The sequence below is a fragment of the Oenanthe melanoleuca genome, chromosome Z, assembly GCF_029582105.1.
Source record: "Oenanthe melanoleuca isolate GR-GAL-2019-014 chromosome Z, OMel1.0, whole genome shotgun sequence".
Lineage (NCBI taxonomy): Eukaryota > Metazoa > Chordata > Aves > Passeriformes > Muscicapidae > Oenanthe > Oenanthe melanoleuca.
Genome location: NC_079362.1, coordinates 42544794 through 42560889, shown reverse-complemented (window position 1 = coordinate 42560889; position 16096 = coordinate 42544794). Strand labels below are relative to the sequence as shown.

The window sequence follows — 16096 nt, the reverse complement described above, 5'->3', positions numbered from 1 at the left end:
TATGTATATATACACACAACTTTAAATGTTGTCAGTGACTTGTAAATTGAGAATTAATTCAGGGTGCTTCTTCACAGGTACAGCTTAGAGTAACTGACAGTGAACTGTCTGATCAGTTTTCACTGGACACTGTTGGAAGTCATGGTTCTGTGAAGTGCAAGAGCCATAAAAAGGAATACCAAGTGAGTTAAATTTATCTTTCAAATTCATTATTTTTGGGAGATATAAATGGGGCGTAAAAAGTGTACTTGAAATAATGTCTCTCTGTTCACAGGTTGGTGTCACCATACACAACAGCAGTTTCAATATTACTAGAATTGTAACCTTCACTCCATTTTTTATGATTTCAAATAGAAGTAAATATACTTTGGAAGTAGCTGAAGAAGGCAAGGAAAAGTGGATTCCCATTGTTTTGCAACAGGTAAACTTATAATGGAACCTATTCCAAGTAGTGTCTCTAAAGAAAAAAACTGGTTTGAACACTCACTGATGGAAAACATGAGCCATATGTAGTGTTCTGCGACAATGCTTGATTATAACGTGCTTTTTGTATAAGCCGTCTATGTCCTTCACCATTTTTCAGTCTTATGTTAGGACATACTGTGAAGCTGGTTTACATTGTATTTGGAATTTTTTATTCTGTCACCCTTTCTCGTAAATAGTATGCTATGTTATATTATCACTGTATTATCTCTCTGGTTGCACTAGAGCTTCTGTTCAGTTTAGCAGTAGTATGTGCTAGAGTATTTTGGCTGACTTGGTATGCATGAAGCTGCTTTGGTATGGGAAGAAATTCCATCGTGTGAATCGGTTCAGAGAGATCCAAATGCTTCTTCAGGATTTAGTCTCACTACTGCTTTCAAGTGTTCAGTGCATACTTTCCAAAGAGGGATCCCTGGCCCACAGGCCTAGTGGTGTGAAAATGGGCTTAGGGCTTTTGTCTGTACTGCAGAAACTGTTGCAGACAGTGTGAATCTTGGCTGTTGGTGCTGCAGTATCAAATAATTGCATGTGTGTTGTGTTTTGTGGCCATCGTGCCTTTCTGCAGGGCGTGTAGGAAAAGCAGCACTTGTTTGGGGCAGTGTTGGAGGTTTCTTAAAGCTGTAAGTGATCTGTAGTGCCTTCTGGGAAGAGTGAAATTCTTCCCTTTCCCCCTTGACAAGAGCATTATCCAAAACAGAGTTTAGCCAGACAGATAGTGTGGTTGAAGGCTCAGCTGATTTCCTTTATAATCCTAGAAGTATAAGATTGTTAGACTTGGAAAAGATTTCCAAGATAATGTATCAAGTCAAGCCACAAACCTGGCACTGCCATAAATAAGTCACCATGAAAATAGATCCCCAAATGCCAGATCCACAAATTTTTTTAACACTTCCAGTAATAGTGATTTCACCACTTTGCTGGGCAGTCATTCTAATGCCAGACTTCCCCTTTAGTTTAGAAAATTTACCTCATAGCCACTTTAAATGTCCTCTGGAGCAATCTGAGGCTGTTTCCTTTGGTCCTGATGCTTGGAGACCAGCCCCCACTTTGCTACGTCCTCCTTTCAGGCAAGTTGTAGAGAGTGATAACGTCGCCTCTGAGCCTCATTTTCTCCAGATTAAACAATCCCAGCTCCCTCAGCCACTCCTCATAGGACTTGTACTCCAAACCCTTTAGCAGCTCCATTGCCATTCTTTGGACACACTCCAGCACCTCAATATCAGCATTATAAATAGTCTAAGTAGTTACTAAAAATGCTTGCAAACCAAATTGCAAAAGTTGGAAGAATATATTCAATAAGATTCCTAACTAGATCTTTCTATTACTTTTTTGGTATCTTCAGTATATGCTCTTTAGCTGCGTATATTATCTACAATTTCATTTAAGTAGCATTATTTCAGTTACTGAAATTTATGTGTTGTTCCATTGTGATTTTTGTTAAGTATGCGTAAAGATGTTTAGATCTTTAGATGTTGAAGTCAGTTCAGCTTTCCATGATGCTTGTAATTTTCAAAAAAAAAATTTTTTTTGCTTTTACTCAACAATGGACTGTTTGACATAAGCCTACCTGTTTGTTCTATTTCCTAATACTGTTGTTTTCCTCTGAACCAAACTTTTGCTTGGCCTTAAATAGTTTTTAAGTTCTTTACATGTATGGTTTCTCATCTAGTTAATTGATAAAGGTCTGAAACGACAATATCACTATAATAGTGTATGTGCAGTGATATGGGCACCTTCATATCTAATTTCTTACTCCTAGGAAGTATGGTCAGATGGTATTATTTCTTGTTTTGTGGTTTATATTTGATATATCTTTACTATTAGAGTAAGCCAAAATATTTGCAGAAAGTTCTGAAATTCCTGCAAAAACTACTCAAAGGTAATAGTTATGAAATACATTCTGCATATATAATCTCTAGGTTTCCTATGTTGGCTGTTTTATTCGCAGGCCTACAGGATTTGGTCCCACAAATGTCAGTGTTATTAGGTGTTTCAGAACTGTATTGATAAATTTTAGTCTTTTTGGTAATAATGTATCTAGGGAATACTCATGGATCATAGGATCACTCCTAAAAACTTCTAAAAGATTAGATATTGCAGTTTACCAAATAGAGCAGTGCAGGTCAACAGGAGAATCTATCCCCTTCTAAAGCCTATTTTCACATTGTGTCAATATTTTTCCCTTTGGTAGGCAGTCTCTAAAAATCCATGTTGTGACAACTTGGTCTGCCAGGGTTGTTCTTTTATCACTCAGTTGCCTAATCCAGTATATTTTTCATCTCTTCTAAGTGTAGGTTATGTCAAGCCTGTATTGGTCTGTTTTAGGTCTATCTCTGTTCTTAATCCAGAATAATTTCCAGGAGCAAGTTTCGATCTGATCCTGTTGTTGAGATGGGGAGCTCTACTATTGTGCTAGTGTAGATTTTTTTTTTTAATTAATGCCTGTGCTTTGTTTTTTTTGAGTATTTCTCACATAATTCTCTTACATTAGGTTGATCTTCAAAACACAAAGCAGCTTGCAGAAATGTTAATGCATATTTTGGCTTGCTCCTTTCTCCCACTATTCTATTTCTTGTCATTTTAAGTTAAGCAGAGACTTTCCTGCTGATTTTTTTTTAAATCACTTTTCTTTCTGAGTAACAGGTATCCCCTCTTTTCAGAAAAGAAAGGAATTATTATATAGAACTAATCTCTGAGATGTCCTCCCTGTATCAGAAACCTTAATCACTATTTTTAGAAAAATCCATTGTTCTTCATATATGGCAACGGAGTTGGTTGGACTGTGATTAGTGTGCAGTGGCTTGCTAAGGACAGTCTTTTGAATTATGTATAGTGCAAGACAGTTGATCAACAGCTATCCTTAGAGAAAGAAGTTGTTACTGAAGACTGTTCATAAGGTCACTGCTAAATATAAATTAGAGATCCGACTGTGGAGGTAGAATTGTTGTATAAATATAACATCTAGTGAAGAACTTAGCAAGTGTGTGGTAAAAGGCTTGAAAACAACATTATGTGACACAATCTGTGGCTAAAGTTTACTACAAAAAAAATTCAGTTCTCTGTAGTTGATTAAGTAATGTCTTTTAGCCAATCCAAACTTACATTTGCTGTTGACTGATTCTCCTTGAATTTCCTCAGGGCTCAATTAGTTCCACGTTGAGACTTACATGCTGTGTTTTATTATAGCTTACAACACAGTTTAAATTTCCTTTGTCTGTGGGATACATGTTGATGTAAATAACACCTTCAATCATACTGTTTAACTATATTTTTTTCCTTTGTCTTCCTGCTTCCTGTGGTGTGAGAAACAATGGGAAAGGGAACTTAGTGGCATGGTAAGTTGGTGAACTAGACTTTCACCACTGAAGAATTGACTCTAGGATTCAGATGCAATTAAATATGGATGTCTCATTTCTTAAAATATGTTAGAGAAAAATGGTTCTAAAATTTTGGATGCTGCATGTCAACAAGTTTGAAATGCAGGAAAGATGGTCTGTCTGAAAAAACTTTGGCTGTTGATAGCTGAGAGTTACTGTTAATCATAGCTTGTTTTCATGGCAGGACTATTAGTTAATTAGAGACTTTTCATTAGTTACAATTAAAACTTCTATCTTCTCTGTCTTCTGGTTGTCTCCATTTACCAAGTAACTATTGAAGAGAGATTGCCTTTGAGGTTTTTAAATCTGTAATGGTTATGATTTCAGTTGTGAATGTAGCAGAGCGTGCTCTCTGATTTAGCTGCCTAAGGCTCCGTACTATGTGTTTTATACCCACACACCTATGTGTGTATATGTACTTTTAAATATATATGAAACACTTTCAGAAGGACTGCAGGTAGCTATGTCTTGTGTACTCAAGTCACTCTGGGGTGGCATTTATTCTCATTTTGTCATTCCTTGTCACTGTAAGATTGATTTGAAATTTATACTTCTTTGGAAAAAGGTCTGCTAATGGAAGAACAGTTTTGTCTCTTAGTTTACCAAGCTTGGCATTTCCAATGTTGTAGCTATTTTATACTCTGGATTTTTTGTATTTTTCCCATTTTAAATGTACTTCTTCTTGTGAATATGAAGTTTTACTGTTTCCTCTTTAGCTCCTTAATTCCTTTCTTCACAGTAGTTTGAATTATTTCTTGACTTGCTTTCAATTTTTTGTATTCAGGTAAGTAATAACTTTTAGGGTTTTTTAATAAGGTTTCTGATCCTTATTGGTACACTTTTGGATGGAATTTAGTAGATTCACTTTGGGCTAATGTGAATGGCATTTGACACCTCAATTGTATTCTCACTTTAAAATTTGTGATTTTTCTTTTCTAGTGCATTCCCTTTTGGCCTGAAAATGATGCCAACAAACTGCTTGTTAGAGTTGAAAATTCTGATCTCCCTCCGAAGAAGATAAATTTTGATCAGCAAGAAAACTGTCTTTTATTGCATTTGGACAATAAGGTAACATTGCCTTCCATGTTTACATGTTAGGTAAAACAGCATAAATAATTTTTTCATTTTCGTTCTCAAAACTTTGTTTTCCCATGCAATATCGAGTTGCAAAACCTTAGCTGAGGAATGTTTATGCAAATGCATTCTTGTGATATCTTTTTGTGTGTGTTTACAGATATAAGTAGTTATTCTGCTTTAGGTGCTTCTCTGGGGAGCACTTCTACAGGAGCTAAAATAGAGATTGTTTTGCAAGTATTCTTTGTGACAAGTATTAATTTAAGTTCTAAAATAACACTGAGTTGCTCTGAAAAGTGACTTTGACTCCAGTAAATTTACTTGTATGTAGCAGATAGTCTCACCTAGCAGTAGTTTTTAAATAGATGAGTGGCTTTTGTAGTATAATGTTCTGGAGGGCATGAATATGTATGCTTGTAACAAGGAAGGTTACTCTACCACAAGTCTAACTTTTCACAGAAAGAACTCCTGCATAATTTTAATTACTGTGTGCAGTACCTGCTATCTAGTATTTAGATCAAGGAAATATTTTGAGTATGTGGTAAAATGGCAAGTTTTACTACATGATAGTTTTTTCTTATGACAAGAGGAAAAGTTTTTCAAAATATCTAAATTACATTTGCTTTGCTGAAAATCCATTCCACTGTTATTAATTTTTATAATTTTTTAACTGATAGCTTGGAGGAATTGCAGTGGATGTTAATCTGACTGAACATTCTACGGTGATTACCTTTTCTAATTACCATGATGGTGCAGCTCCATTTCTGTTGATAAACCACACCAAAGAGGATATTGAGTATGGACAAAGGTACGTATTGAAAAGGTTTAGTGTGGATGTTTGCATGGAGACATGTGAAGTGTAATTTTGTGTATTGAAAGCATGCATTCTCTAAAGAAGCCTGTTTAAAAGTAATGTCTGTCAAATTTTGTCAGAGCACCCAAAAATCTCTTGCTTGATAAATTTAAGACAATGAATTGTTATCAATGTTTTATTGTGCTAGGTAGTTCTACAAGTGAGCTGTTTTGTGATGTCTTTTGTATGATTTTTGTGGGCTTGTGGCATCTGCATTCCTGGTGGGGGGCAAAGGATGCACTTTTCTGGAATTGTGCAGGTGCTGACTGTACAGAATAAGTAACGAAAGAGATTTAGCTGAAAGAATGGGTTGAAGTTATGTGAGATGGGGCTGTGAGAGGTAGTTACATAAATTTTGCAAAGCCAGGATGAAACTAAGATAATTTTAACAAATACTAGTTTTCTGCAGTGAGTGAATATTCACTTCTGCACTTGCATGCAGTTACTCTATTCTCTATCTGTAATGTCTTTATAATGCTTTGCCGCTGTATGCAGATAGTATGCAATGCTGAGAAGTGTATACCTGCAGCATTCTTGAACTATTTATTTTTAAAAGCCAAACAACCTATCTTTTTTTCCCTTCAGTCAGTCAGAGCAGTGTTGTTTAAAGATTTTTATTTGGAAAGTGGAAGAGTTGCTTGTCATCCTGTTTGCTTCCTGTTTGCCTGAGGAATGATTGTTTGGTATGGTTTTTTGCTGTAAAGATTAGTAAATTTTATCTTTTTAGATGAATTGTGAGCATCCCTAGTGTCAATTTAGAACATGTTACAATATTTAGAGTGGAAGGACCTATCACTTAGTCCAACTGCCTGACTACTTGAGGTCTGATCAAAAGTTAAAGCATGTTATTAAGGATATTGTCCAAGTCAAGGGCTTTGAGCATCTCCTGCCTCTCAAGAAAGCCTGTTCCAGTATTTTGAAAGAAAATCTTCCTGATCTCCAGTCTAAACCTTCCCTGGCACAGCATAGATGCAGGGGAATGGTTCAAATCACTGGATCCCAGCAAACAGAGATCAGCATCTCTCCACTTCCTCTCCTGGGGTAACTCCTTGCAGAGAGCTGTAGAAGACAATTCTGCAAGCTTTTAACTGTATGAGAAGGGGGATGGAGTTTAAAACACATTTGTCAGAAAATGCTGATCACAAAATGGGGAAGAAAATGAGTATATAAAATCTACTGTGTATACCTTATTTTTAAAGTATTTGTATGTATTTTGAAGTATAAATCCTCATTCTTATTGTCATTCTGAGAATGTTTTTGTGCATGTTTTTTCATGCATAGTGTTATTTTTGTTCTGTTTACATTACTTGAAAATATAATTAGTGTTGAAATACTAGAATGCAAAGGTCATTGACACAAAATATTCATTGATACTTGAATTTAAAATTACTTTGTTCCAGTTCTCTCAGTGAACTAGAAGACTATCTTCAGCCAAATAAGGCAGTATTGTATACTTGGGCAGATCCAACAGGATCTAGGAAATTAAAATGGAGATGTGGAAATAGAACTGAGGAAATCGGCCCAAAAGAGGTATTATTTTTTAATCAAAATCTCCTTTAATTAATCTCCTTTTTATATGTCTATTCATCAGTGTATGCATGAAACTTTGTATTCAATGAGTATGATCAACAGTCTCATATGTGAGTTCCAGACACTGAACAGTAACAACACTTTGTTTGCCGGAGCTTGTGACAATAAGCAGACTTCAGTAGAAAAGCGTCAGAGTGTGATGAGAGGCTGTCATAAAACTTTGTAATTACTGTTCTCCCTGTACCTTAAAATGATTTCTTCTTTTGTTGTGTTGCTAAAGATGCCACATTTTTTTTTGTGAAGTAGAATGATTAATAGAGTTGTAAAAACTTTTCCTCTCTTGTTTGTAGGACAAAATGGACATACTCACTGTGGATTCTAGAAAAGCTGTCTACTTCATGTCATTTTATGAAGGTTTGCAGCGTATTGTCCTGATCACTGAAGATGAGAATGTATTCAAATTGACATATGAAAGTGTAAAAGCAGAGCTAGCAGAACAAGAAATCGTTCTGTCTTTGCAAGATGTTGGAATTTCGTTGGTTAATAATTATACAAAACAGGAGGTATCCTACATTGGAATTACAAGGTAACTTTGTGTGCAACAGTCTGAAATGTTTAAATTCACTCTGAATTTTATTTTGGCTTGTGCTGAAAGAGAAAAAGAGGTCTGGGTTAATAATATTCAAACGTAATCACTATCTTTTCCTGCTATCAAGAGAAATGTTTTCATTGTGTTTTGTACTAATGCTTATGCTAAATGTATTTAGATGTATGTGGTTTTGGAGTGTGTATTTGTTCTGTATGGCAGACTTCCCAATACACTGAACAGAAAATATTTCCTATTCACTTAGTTTGAGAAGTGATAATAGAGTTTTAAGGAGTAAGGTCTCTGAATGGTTTGTCAGTGGGTTTTGTTATCTTCATTACAGAAACAGTTGAATTCTACACCGGAAATTTTGGTGCAAAACCTTGTAGATCCCTTTAGGTTTGGTTGATAAAGTATGGTGATACAGTGCTTTACTGCTTGGGTTTCCTACTACAACATTTCATAACAGAGAAGCAGAAAAGAAATTATGTAATGCTTTGGAAGTGTGTGCTATCATATATTTAAACAGGGCCTCTTTGGAATCATCAAGGGACACTTGAATATAATTGCCATAATCCACACACTTCTTATTATTCACAGTAATGAGGTTGACAGAGTGAGAGTTTTTTTCTTGATTAATTCTTTGCACTGTACTAATAAACAAACAAGTGTCAACTTCTCATACACATGGGCTTCACGTAATCTTATCCATAATTTCCTAAGAAAATTCCAGTCCCTGCCCTCACCTGAGAAACAGTGCTCTGATATTTAGACAGTGGAAAGACTCCATTAAAAGTGGCAGCTAATTGCCATGATTCGCAGAAGTGTTGAGTTTTCACTAAATCAGTTTTTCTTTTAAAGCAGTCATCTATAGTCATTAGTCTAGCAGTGCTTATAGTTAGTTTTGTTTTCTTAACAAACTCTGATGAGATGTCAAACTTATTGCAAATGGATGGCAGTACTGTTGAAATTGGCTTCTTTTCTTTAGGAGCAACAAAAAAAAAAAAAAAAAGCCCCAAAACTCAAAAACAAAGCCAAAAACGGTGGGAAAAAAAAAGGGGAAACTGTCAGCAATCAAAATAGTACTCTTTTTTGTAGGTTTTTTTTTTGTTGCTTTGCCCTTTAAGTTTGATTAATTATTTGCATTAATAAAACTGAGAGACCTAAGAGAGAGACCTATTACAAGACACACTAATGTAGATGCGTTTTTGAAAACTTGTTTTCAAAAAGCTAATCCTTCCCTTTTGGTTCTTTGTTTTGTTTTCAAAGTTCTGATGTGGTGTGGGAGACAAAACCCAAGAAGAAGTCAAGATGGAGACCAATGAGCGTTAAGCAAATTGATAAATTAGAACAAGAATTCAGAGATTACAGTGAGCTAAGTCCTTCAGAAAATAAGATTATTGAGTTGGAATCAAATGTTTTGGTAATACTGATAGTTCTCTAATTCTATTGCTTGTATATATGCACAAGAGAAAGATAATATATTAATTTTGATGTCTTTGATAAAACTTACGGTGAATTTTGAGATGATTGATTTACCTACTCCATTTGAAAACACTTCTTTATCTCTATTAAAAAAAAGCAGGAAATATTCCACAAACTTTCAATATCTTCCTACAGAGCTTTTGTTGTTAGAGCCTCACTTTGAAATTGAGGTGTAACACTTTTGAAGGTGGTGTTACTACATTAGCATAAAACTACAGTAAGGAAGCTTTGCATTTAGTTATATGTTATACCAGTAAATATCTTAATATGAGGTTGGATGGTTGGTTTGTTTTAGCCTGAAATCCTGTATTTTTAAAACAGCTTGTTGTGGAGTGATTTAGCTGCCATTCAACCACATAGAATTGAAAATGAAATTTCAGAAATTATTCTGAATTATGCTCCAAATGCTCAGTCCTTGTCTATGGATAAATTGTAGACACTCCCTTGAAATGTGCTTTAAATAAAGGAAAAATATGACATCTCACTTAAAGGCAGCAGAATTTCTACTGCTGAACTTTAAAATATTGGTGATCAATGTAAATTTTTAAGTATATTCTATAAAGCAGGATTTTAAAACACCTGGCATACTACATTTTCTTTTATAATTCAATAGGTATGTTTAACTCCTAATGGCACGAACATGACGATTCAACAGCCAAATGAGATTCCTATCAGAAGAAATTATCTGCCAGCTTTGAAAGTGGAATACAGTTCCTCTGCACATCAGAAGTCTTTCAGAATTCAAATTTACAGGATCCAAGTGAGTCATGTAAAAAAATAGTTGTTATTTATTCAGAAAGAGCAACTTTTGTGGAAACTTGGGTTCATTTCTAGAAATGTTTAGATTTCTCATTTTCAATTTAATTGTTTTCAATTTAATTGTAATCATTGGCTTTTACATCAATGCTTCTCAGTTTTTGAAAATACTGCTTAAATGCTTCTTGGAAAAAAAGGAAAACAACTATGACTTAAGTTAAAAAAATTGACACATGAAAAGAATTTACTTAAGTTTGACTTAAAAAAATATTTTGCATTCATCTTGCTTTTTCTTGGAGCATTTCTATATAACAAACAGAGAGGTGAAATTTCTTATCTTGCTATGCTCAAGATTTTAAAAACAAATCATTTGCAAAACTTTTGTGGACCATTTATTACTACCTATTTAAAACAGCTTTTCTAATTATTAGAATTGGATATTAGATTTTGAAAACATATATTTTAAGTACAGTAGTAGCATTTTCCTCTTTTTGGATTTGTGGAAGGCTACGGGTAATGATCATATCTCTAGAGTTTTTCCTGATTTTAAAATATTTCACTATTGAAAGGCTAATGTGCTGCACCTTGTCCTGTCCTTACCCCTACTAGATTCAAAACCAGATTCCTGGAGCCATATTTCCCTTTGTGTTCTATCCTATTAAACCTCCAAAGTCCATCACCTTGGATTCAGGTTTGTTCTAGTTTAACATAATCTGTCCTTTTTAAATAACAAGATAACTTGCTTGTACTGAAGTTAGTGATTTTATCAGATTTAACACTTTTATCAGGTGAAGTCTGCATGAGCTTTCTGGCTACAGATAATACAAATAATAATGGTAGGAGTAAGGAAGCAGTTACCTCTTCAAAGAAGATACACAGAAAGCTGTTTCAGCAATTAAAATTAAAAGAAAAAAAACCTGTTGTTATTTGTCATTATCATACCTTTTAAGAGCATGTTTTTGGCACTTTACTCCATTGATTTTGGAGAACATATAACATGAAAGTTACATAAGCTTAAAAGGAAGTTTTCGGTTCAGACCACCACTAAAATTTAGTGCTGACTAATATATAAGAAGACTTGTCTGTCTATAAGATAAGTACTTTTAATTTTGATGGTAGTGAATCTGTCACACTGTTTCTGTGCTACTTGCATTTGGAGTTTTGGGGCAGTGAGGATTAATTTCTCATTTTTAGTCTTCCACTGTTTCCTACTGCTCTAGTATCACGCAATGCATCATGACCTAGCAACCTATCTGAAGTAATTTCAACTAGTAAGAAAAGAAATGTGCCTAAGCTCAAAGTTGTTAAGTGAAACACAATTTATAAGTGCTCCAGATGGTAAATTATGTTTTTGTATGGTTTTTGAGTAGCTTTCCCCATCATTTGGAGCATAGAACTCAACGTCACTATACTGTGTGATGAACTGGAGTCTTTAGTTAATTTTTTCACACCAAAGTCACTTTGAAAACCTAAGTAATATCAAAAGGGTTTCTGGATTGAGACAAAGAATACTACTTGCAATTTTGTTCAGAAGCTGGTAGGATGTCAGTTGCTCATTCTAAGTGTGATCAGTTTTAAGCTACAGTGCATGAATCTGCAGTATTCTTTTTTGCTTAGTTTGCATTTTTGCACCAGCCATTGGAAAATCTTACTCCACGTCTAAGGAAATTACATAAATCTAAGATTATATCAATATTAATTTGCTTTTAAATTACGCATTTTCAGTTAAATAGCATTTTGATGTTCCATTTCTTCCTCGTCTTCCTATTACTTTCTGTTCCTGCTCTTTTCCCTGTCTTAGTTGTTTGCCAGTCATATCCATTATGTAATCCTGTTGAACAGGATTGAGAAAACCCTGAATGAATATGACATTTCCATTAAAAAATCTTAGGACGTTATGTATATCATATAACAGTCTGTGCTAATCTCGTTTTATTTGACAACTTCATAGCCCCAAAACCGTTTACTGATGTCAGTATTGTCATGAGAACTGCAGGACACTCACAAATATCTCATATTAAGTAAGTATTTTGGCATGTTCCGTCTCTATTGCTATTGGATATGTTTAATCAGACTTCAAAATTAAAATTATTATAGATTATTACCATAATGAATGGTAATTTTAACACAAACTCAGTCTTGGAAATTCAGAGCATTTTAACGGAGATGAAAACTCAGTGTCCTTTATTGTCCACATAACTGAAGAGTAAATCAAGGATTTTTAGATGTCTTTTTAATGCACTGTTTAGTCATCTTTATTTAGAAAAAAAAAAAATCTTATGTATAGAGGTGCTATATACAGTGTTAAATGCTGCTATGTATTTAAAATCATTCTGTTTACTTGGAAATGTGTTTATCTTATGCCTAAGTGGGAAGCCTTTTCTTTACCAGCAATGATGAATCCCTCAAAAAACCCACAAAACAAATAAAAAAAGAAACCAAACAACGAAATACAAACACACACACAAAACAACCCCTCAAAACCAAAACCCACACCAAAAAAAACCCCATCAAAACCAGTTCCTGAAGTTGTGCCAGTGGACTAAATACCCTATACTAAGCTTTAAGTGTTATGTGTTTTTGTAGAATACTTAATAATTACTTTTTGTTTCATGTGTAGGTACTTTAAGGTTCTGATTCAAGAGATGGATCTCAGATTAGATCTTGGCTTCCTATATGCCATTGGTGAATTCTTTGCACAGACTGATGTGCCAAGTGACCAAGAGGTAGAAACCTTTTGTTTTTTGGAGACAGATAAATTTTAAATTTGTACATATTCAACATGCATTTAAAAAAAAACCTAAAAATCATTTTCTGTGTCCATATCAATGGTTAATTTCTGTGTATCTGGGAATAATATGAAGCTATGAGGTTTTTCATTACTGTTGCCTGAGACAGGTAGTAGACTCTTTCCTTTATGCTCATCTTGTACACAATGCAAAGAAGGCTTTAAACCTTATGGTGCAGGGACAATGAGAGGAGTTTGTAGATAGGAGAGTATAAGTAGTATTAGTCAATGTATTGCATTCAGTGACAAATGATTAGTGGTTTTATATACTCTAAATTTTGAAGAAATATATATTTTTAAATGCATTTACAGCTACAACATTTCAAAAAGGATGTTGAATCTCTTCAAGAAGAACTAATGAGTGTGTCATCAATGGATACATCACAAATCAGCGTGTACGAGTACTTCCATATCTCTCCAATTAAGGTATTCCTTTTCTAAATTACAGACTGAATTTGTTTTCTGAAAATTTTTTGTCTCATGCAGGATAGTAGGCGATGGAAATGAAGGTTAAAACAGCTGATTTTAAAAAAGGGTACTGGGGAAGTATTTTCATTGTTACCACTAACTTTCTATTGCATTCCTATGACTTTCTTTATGAGTAATTTTTTTTCATTTAATTATTTACGAGTTCCTTGAGAAATGCTCTGGTTTGTGTGAACACAGTGTATTATGGATTGGAGAATGATGTAATTTCTAAAAAACAGACACAGCCAGGACAGGAGGTTAATGTGTAGCTGACATTATTACAAATGTGATAGGCTCTATAACAATTCCTAAGAGAGTGAGTTTCACCTCTTTGCAGTATCTTGTGAGATGTTAGAAATTACATTTTACAAGAAAAATTGCACAGAGGAAGCAGGATGGAATAAATGGGCTTGAAGTTTTAGTAAAAGATTTTTCTTCAGTGATTATGCGTTGAGTGACAATGATTCTGCAAGGTGAGCTGTGTATCACTGAAATGAGCTATAATTAAGCTCTGTTATAACAATGAATGTTGCGTGACATTGTCTTCAAAGAATCAGAAACAGGCATAACTTCCTTTAATCTGATTTTGAAAACTGCTGGATAGATTTTGTGCCACAAATGCCATTAGAGCGATTTTCCTAAATGTTCTTCTGTTCTGATTTCTTTGAAACAAATGCTTTGGTTATTTCAAGTGTGCACAGGTAGGATTTTTCCTGTTTGCCTATATTTCCTATATTTCCAGTTGTTATTTGGCACCTGCAAAACTTGTGTTAGTAATTATTTGTTCTCAAGCTTTTATGTTACATTCTTGCTTGGACAATATGCTGTGTTGTAATTTTCTGTCTGCTTTGATTTTGGGTATAACTTAGAGAAACTAAATGTTTTAAAAATGAGTTAATAATCTGAATTATAGCTAAAAGAATCCAAAAGCCTTCTCTGAAAACGTAAGTAAGCAATTTCAAGTTCTTGTTTTCTTAGAGTTTAAATTCTTCACTTCAGCTTTAAATGTCAGTGGGCTTTTTTTGGCCAACATTATGTATTTGTGTATTCTGTTGCAAAGTCAGATTCATTTCAGTCAGACTAGAAATTAACTCAATTTTTAAATAATCTGAAATATAGAAATACTGTACATCTAACAACTAACCATGTCATTTTTGAATCTTGTTTTTCCTCCTTCAGTTACACTTGAGCTTTTCACTCAGTACAGGTGGAGAAGATAGTAACAAAGAGGAAAGAAAGAACGAATTGATACCATTTCAGTCCTTGAATCTCCTGCTGAAGAGTATAGGGGCCACCCTTACAGATGTGCAAGATATTCTCTTTAAGTAGGTTAAAAGTACAAATGTAAAAATGACACTCAAAACTATACCAGTATTGCATAAGTTGTTTTATTTTGCTCTGCATAGTAAAGACTTACTTTTTCTCTCTTCTCTTTTTTTAGGTTGGCATTTTTTGAGCTCCAGTATCACTTCTGTACTACACAGCAGCTCCAATCATCAGTTATAAGGCATTATTCAAAACAGGTGAGAATAAGAATAAGAAAATGTCAGTATTCTGATGTATTTATATTTTGAAAGTGCTACTGTGCACTTGGATTCTGTTAAACGAAATAAAATTACTTTCATCCCTGTATCTATGTACAAAGGCTAAATAAAAGCATATAAACCAATTACACATTAATAGAATTTTATTGCCTTTCCAAGTGTCGTGGATAACAAAACAGCTTGCTGGAATAGAGAGGGAAAGTAAACACGATGGAGCTCTGATGGAATGTGATTAGCATTAAAATACTAATGTATTTTCTTGGACATTAGTACTATATGAATCATGGTTCCTTCTTGGCTTTTGCCTACTGTTGAAAGTCCTGTCATCCAGTGGAGAGAATACAACAAAAATACCTTTGTGTAAAATAATTAGTCCTCTTCTATCCATCCATCATTAGTAATAAGGGGCTACTGAAATGCTTCTAAGTACCTTTGTTTCTTGGCTGACAAAATATGGTTTACTTACTGATTTTCTCATCTTCTTAGTGCAACTACTTCTACTTTTCTGCACAATTTTGAGGTTTTATATTGAACTCATATTTCTTTACCTATTTCAATCTGAGATAGTAAACTGTTTGCCTTTGTTTTAGTGTAGTTTAGGAAATATTTTCACAAGCAACTATTGTCATTTTAGGCGATTAAACAGATGTATATTCTTATTCTTGGCCTTGATGTGTTGGGCAATCCATTTGGATTCATACGAGGCTTGTCTGAAGGAGTAGAAGCTTTCTTCTATGAACCATACCAGGTAAAATTCTCTACTGCCCTTTTATAAGTAGATAGATGTACATTATATTGAAAATCTATATTGATACTGTTTTTGGTTTTAAATTTAGATTTAGAATTGAAAATTCCAAGTGAAAATACCTGGAAAAATCAAGTGAGATTAAAAAGGACAGAAAAGCCCATTTAACTTAACTTCCAAAATGCCATTTCCTACAGTTCATACCTTAAAATAAATCCTTCAAAATAAGTAGAATCGAGGGAATTAATAAGTATTCTAAAATTGTCTGTTCTTCTGTCACAGGAGCTTTTGTGGGTGTTTTTACAATTTATCACACAGTGTCATCCTGTTGTCCTCTTTGACACATATAAATCCCAATAAAAATGTAAGATTTAAAAGCATGTAATGCACACTATTCAAAGCTCATC

General features: G+C 34.1%; 1 protein-coding gene across 2 annotated transcripts in view; it reads left to right on the top strand.

Annotated features, from left to right (window-relative positions):
* VPS13A (vacuolar protein sorting 13 homolog A) overlaps window positions 1–16096 on the top strand; it is a 107856-nt gene that overhangs the window by 72510 nt on the left and 19250 nt on the right. For both annotated transcript variants that reach the window (XM_056513431.1, XM_056513432.1), the window contains 15 exons: window positions 78–182; window positions 275–421; window positions 4800–4928; window positions 5612–5742; window positions 7188–7317; window positions 7668–7903; window positions 9173–9326; window positions 10002–10148; window positions 10754–10835; window positions 12096–12165; window positions 12765–12870; window positions 13245–13358; window positions 14580–14725; window positions 14842–14923; window positions 15579–15692. In XM_056513431.1, the coding sequence (XP_056369406.1) occupies window positions 78–182; window positions 275–421; window positions 4800–4928; window positions 5612–5742; window positions 7188–7317; window positions 7668–7903; window positions 9173–9326; window positions 10002–10148; window positions 10754–10835; window positions 12096–12165; window positions 12765–12870; window positions 13245–13358; window positions 14580–14725; window positions 14842–14923; window positions 15579–15692 (1893 nt within the window). The remainder of the gene's footprint in view (window positions 1–77; window positions 183–274; window positions 422–4799; window positions 4929–5611; window positions 5743–7187; window positions 7318–7667; window positions 7904–9172; window positions 9327–10001; window positions 10149–10753; window positions 10836–12095; window positions 12166–12764; window positions 12871–13244; window positions 13359–14579; window positions 14726–14841; window positions 14924–15578; window positions 15693–16096) is intronic.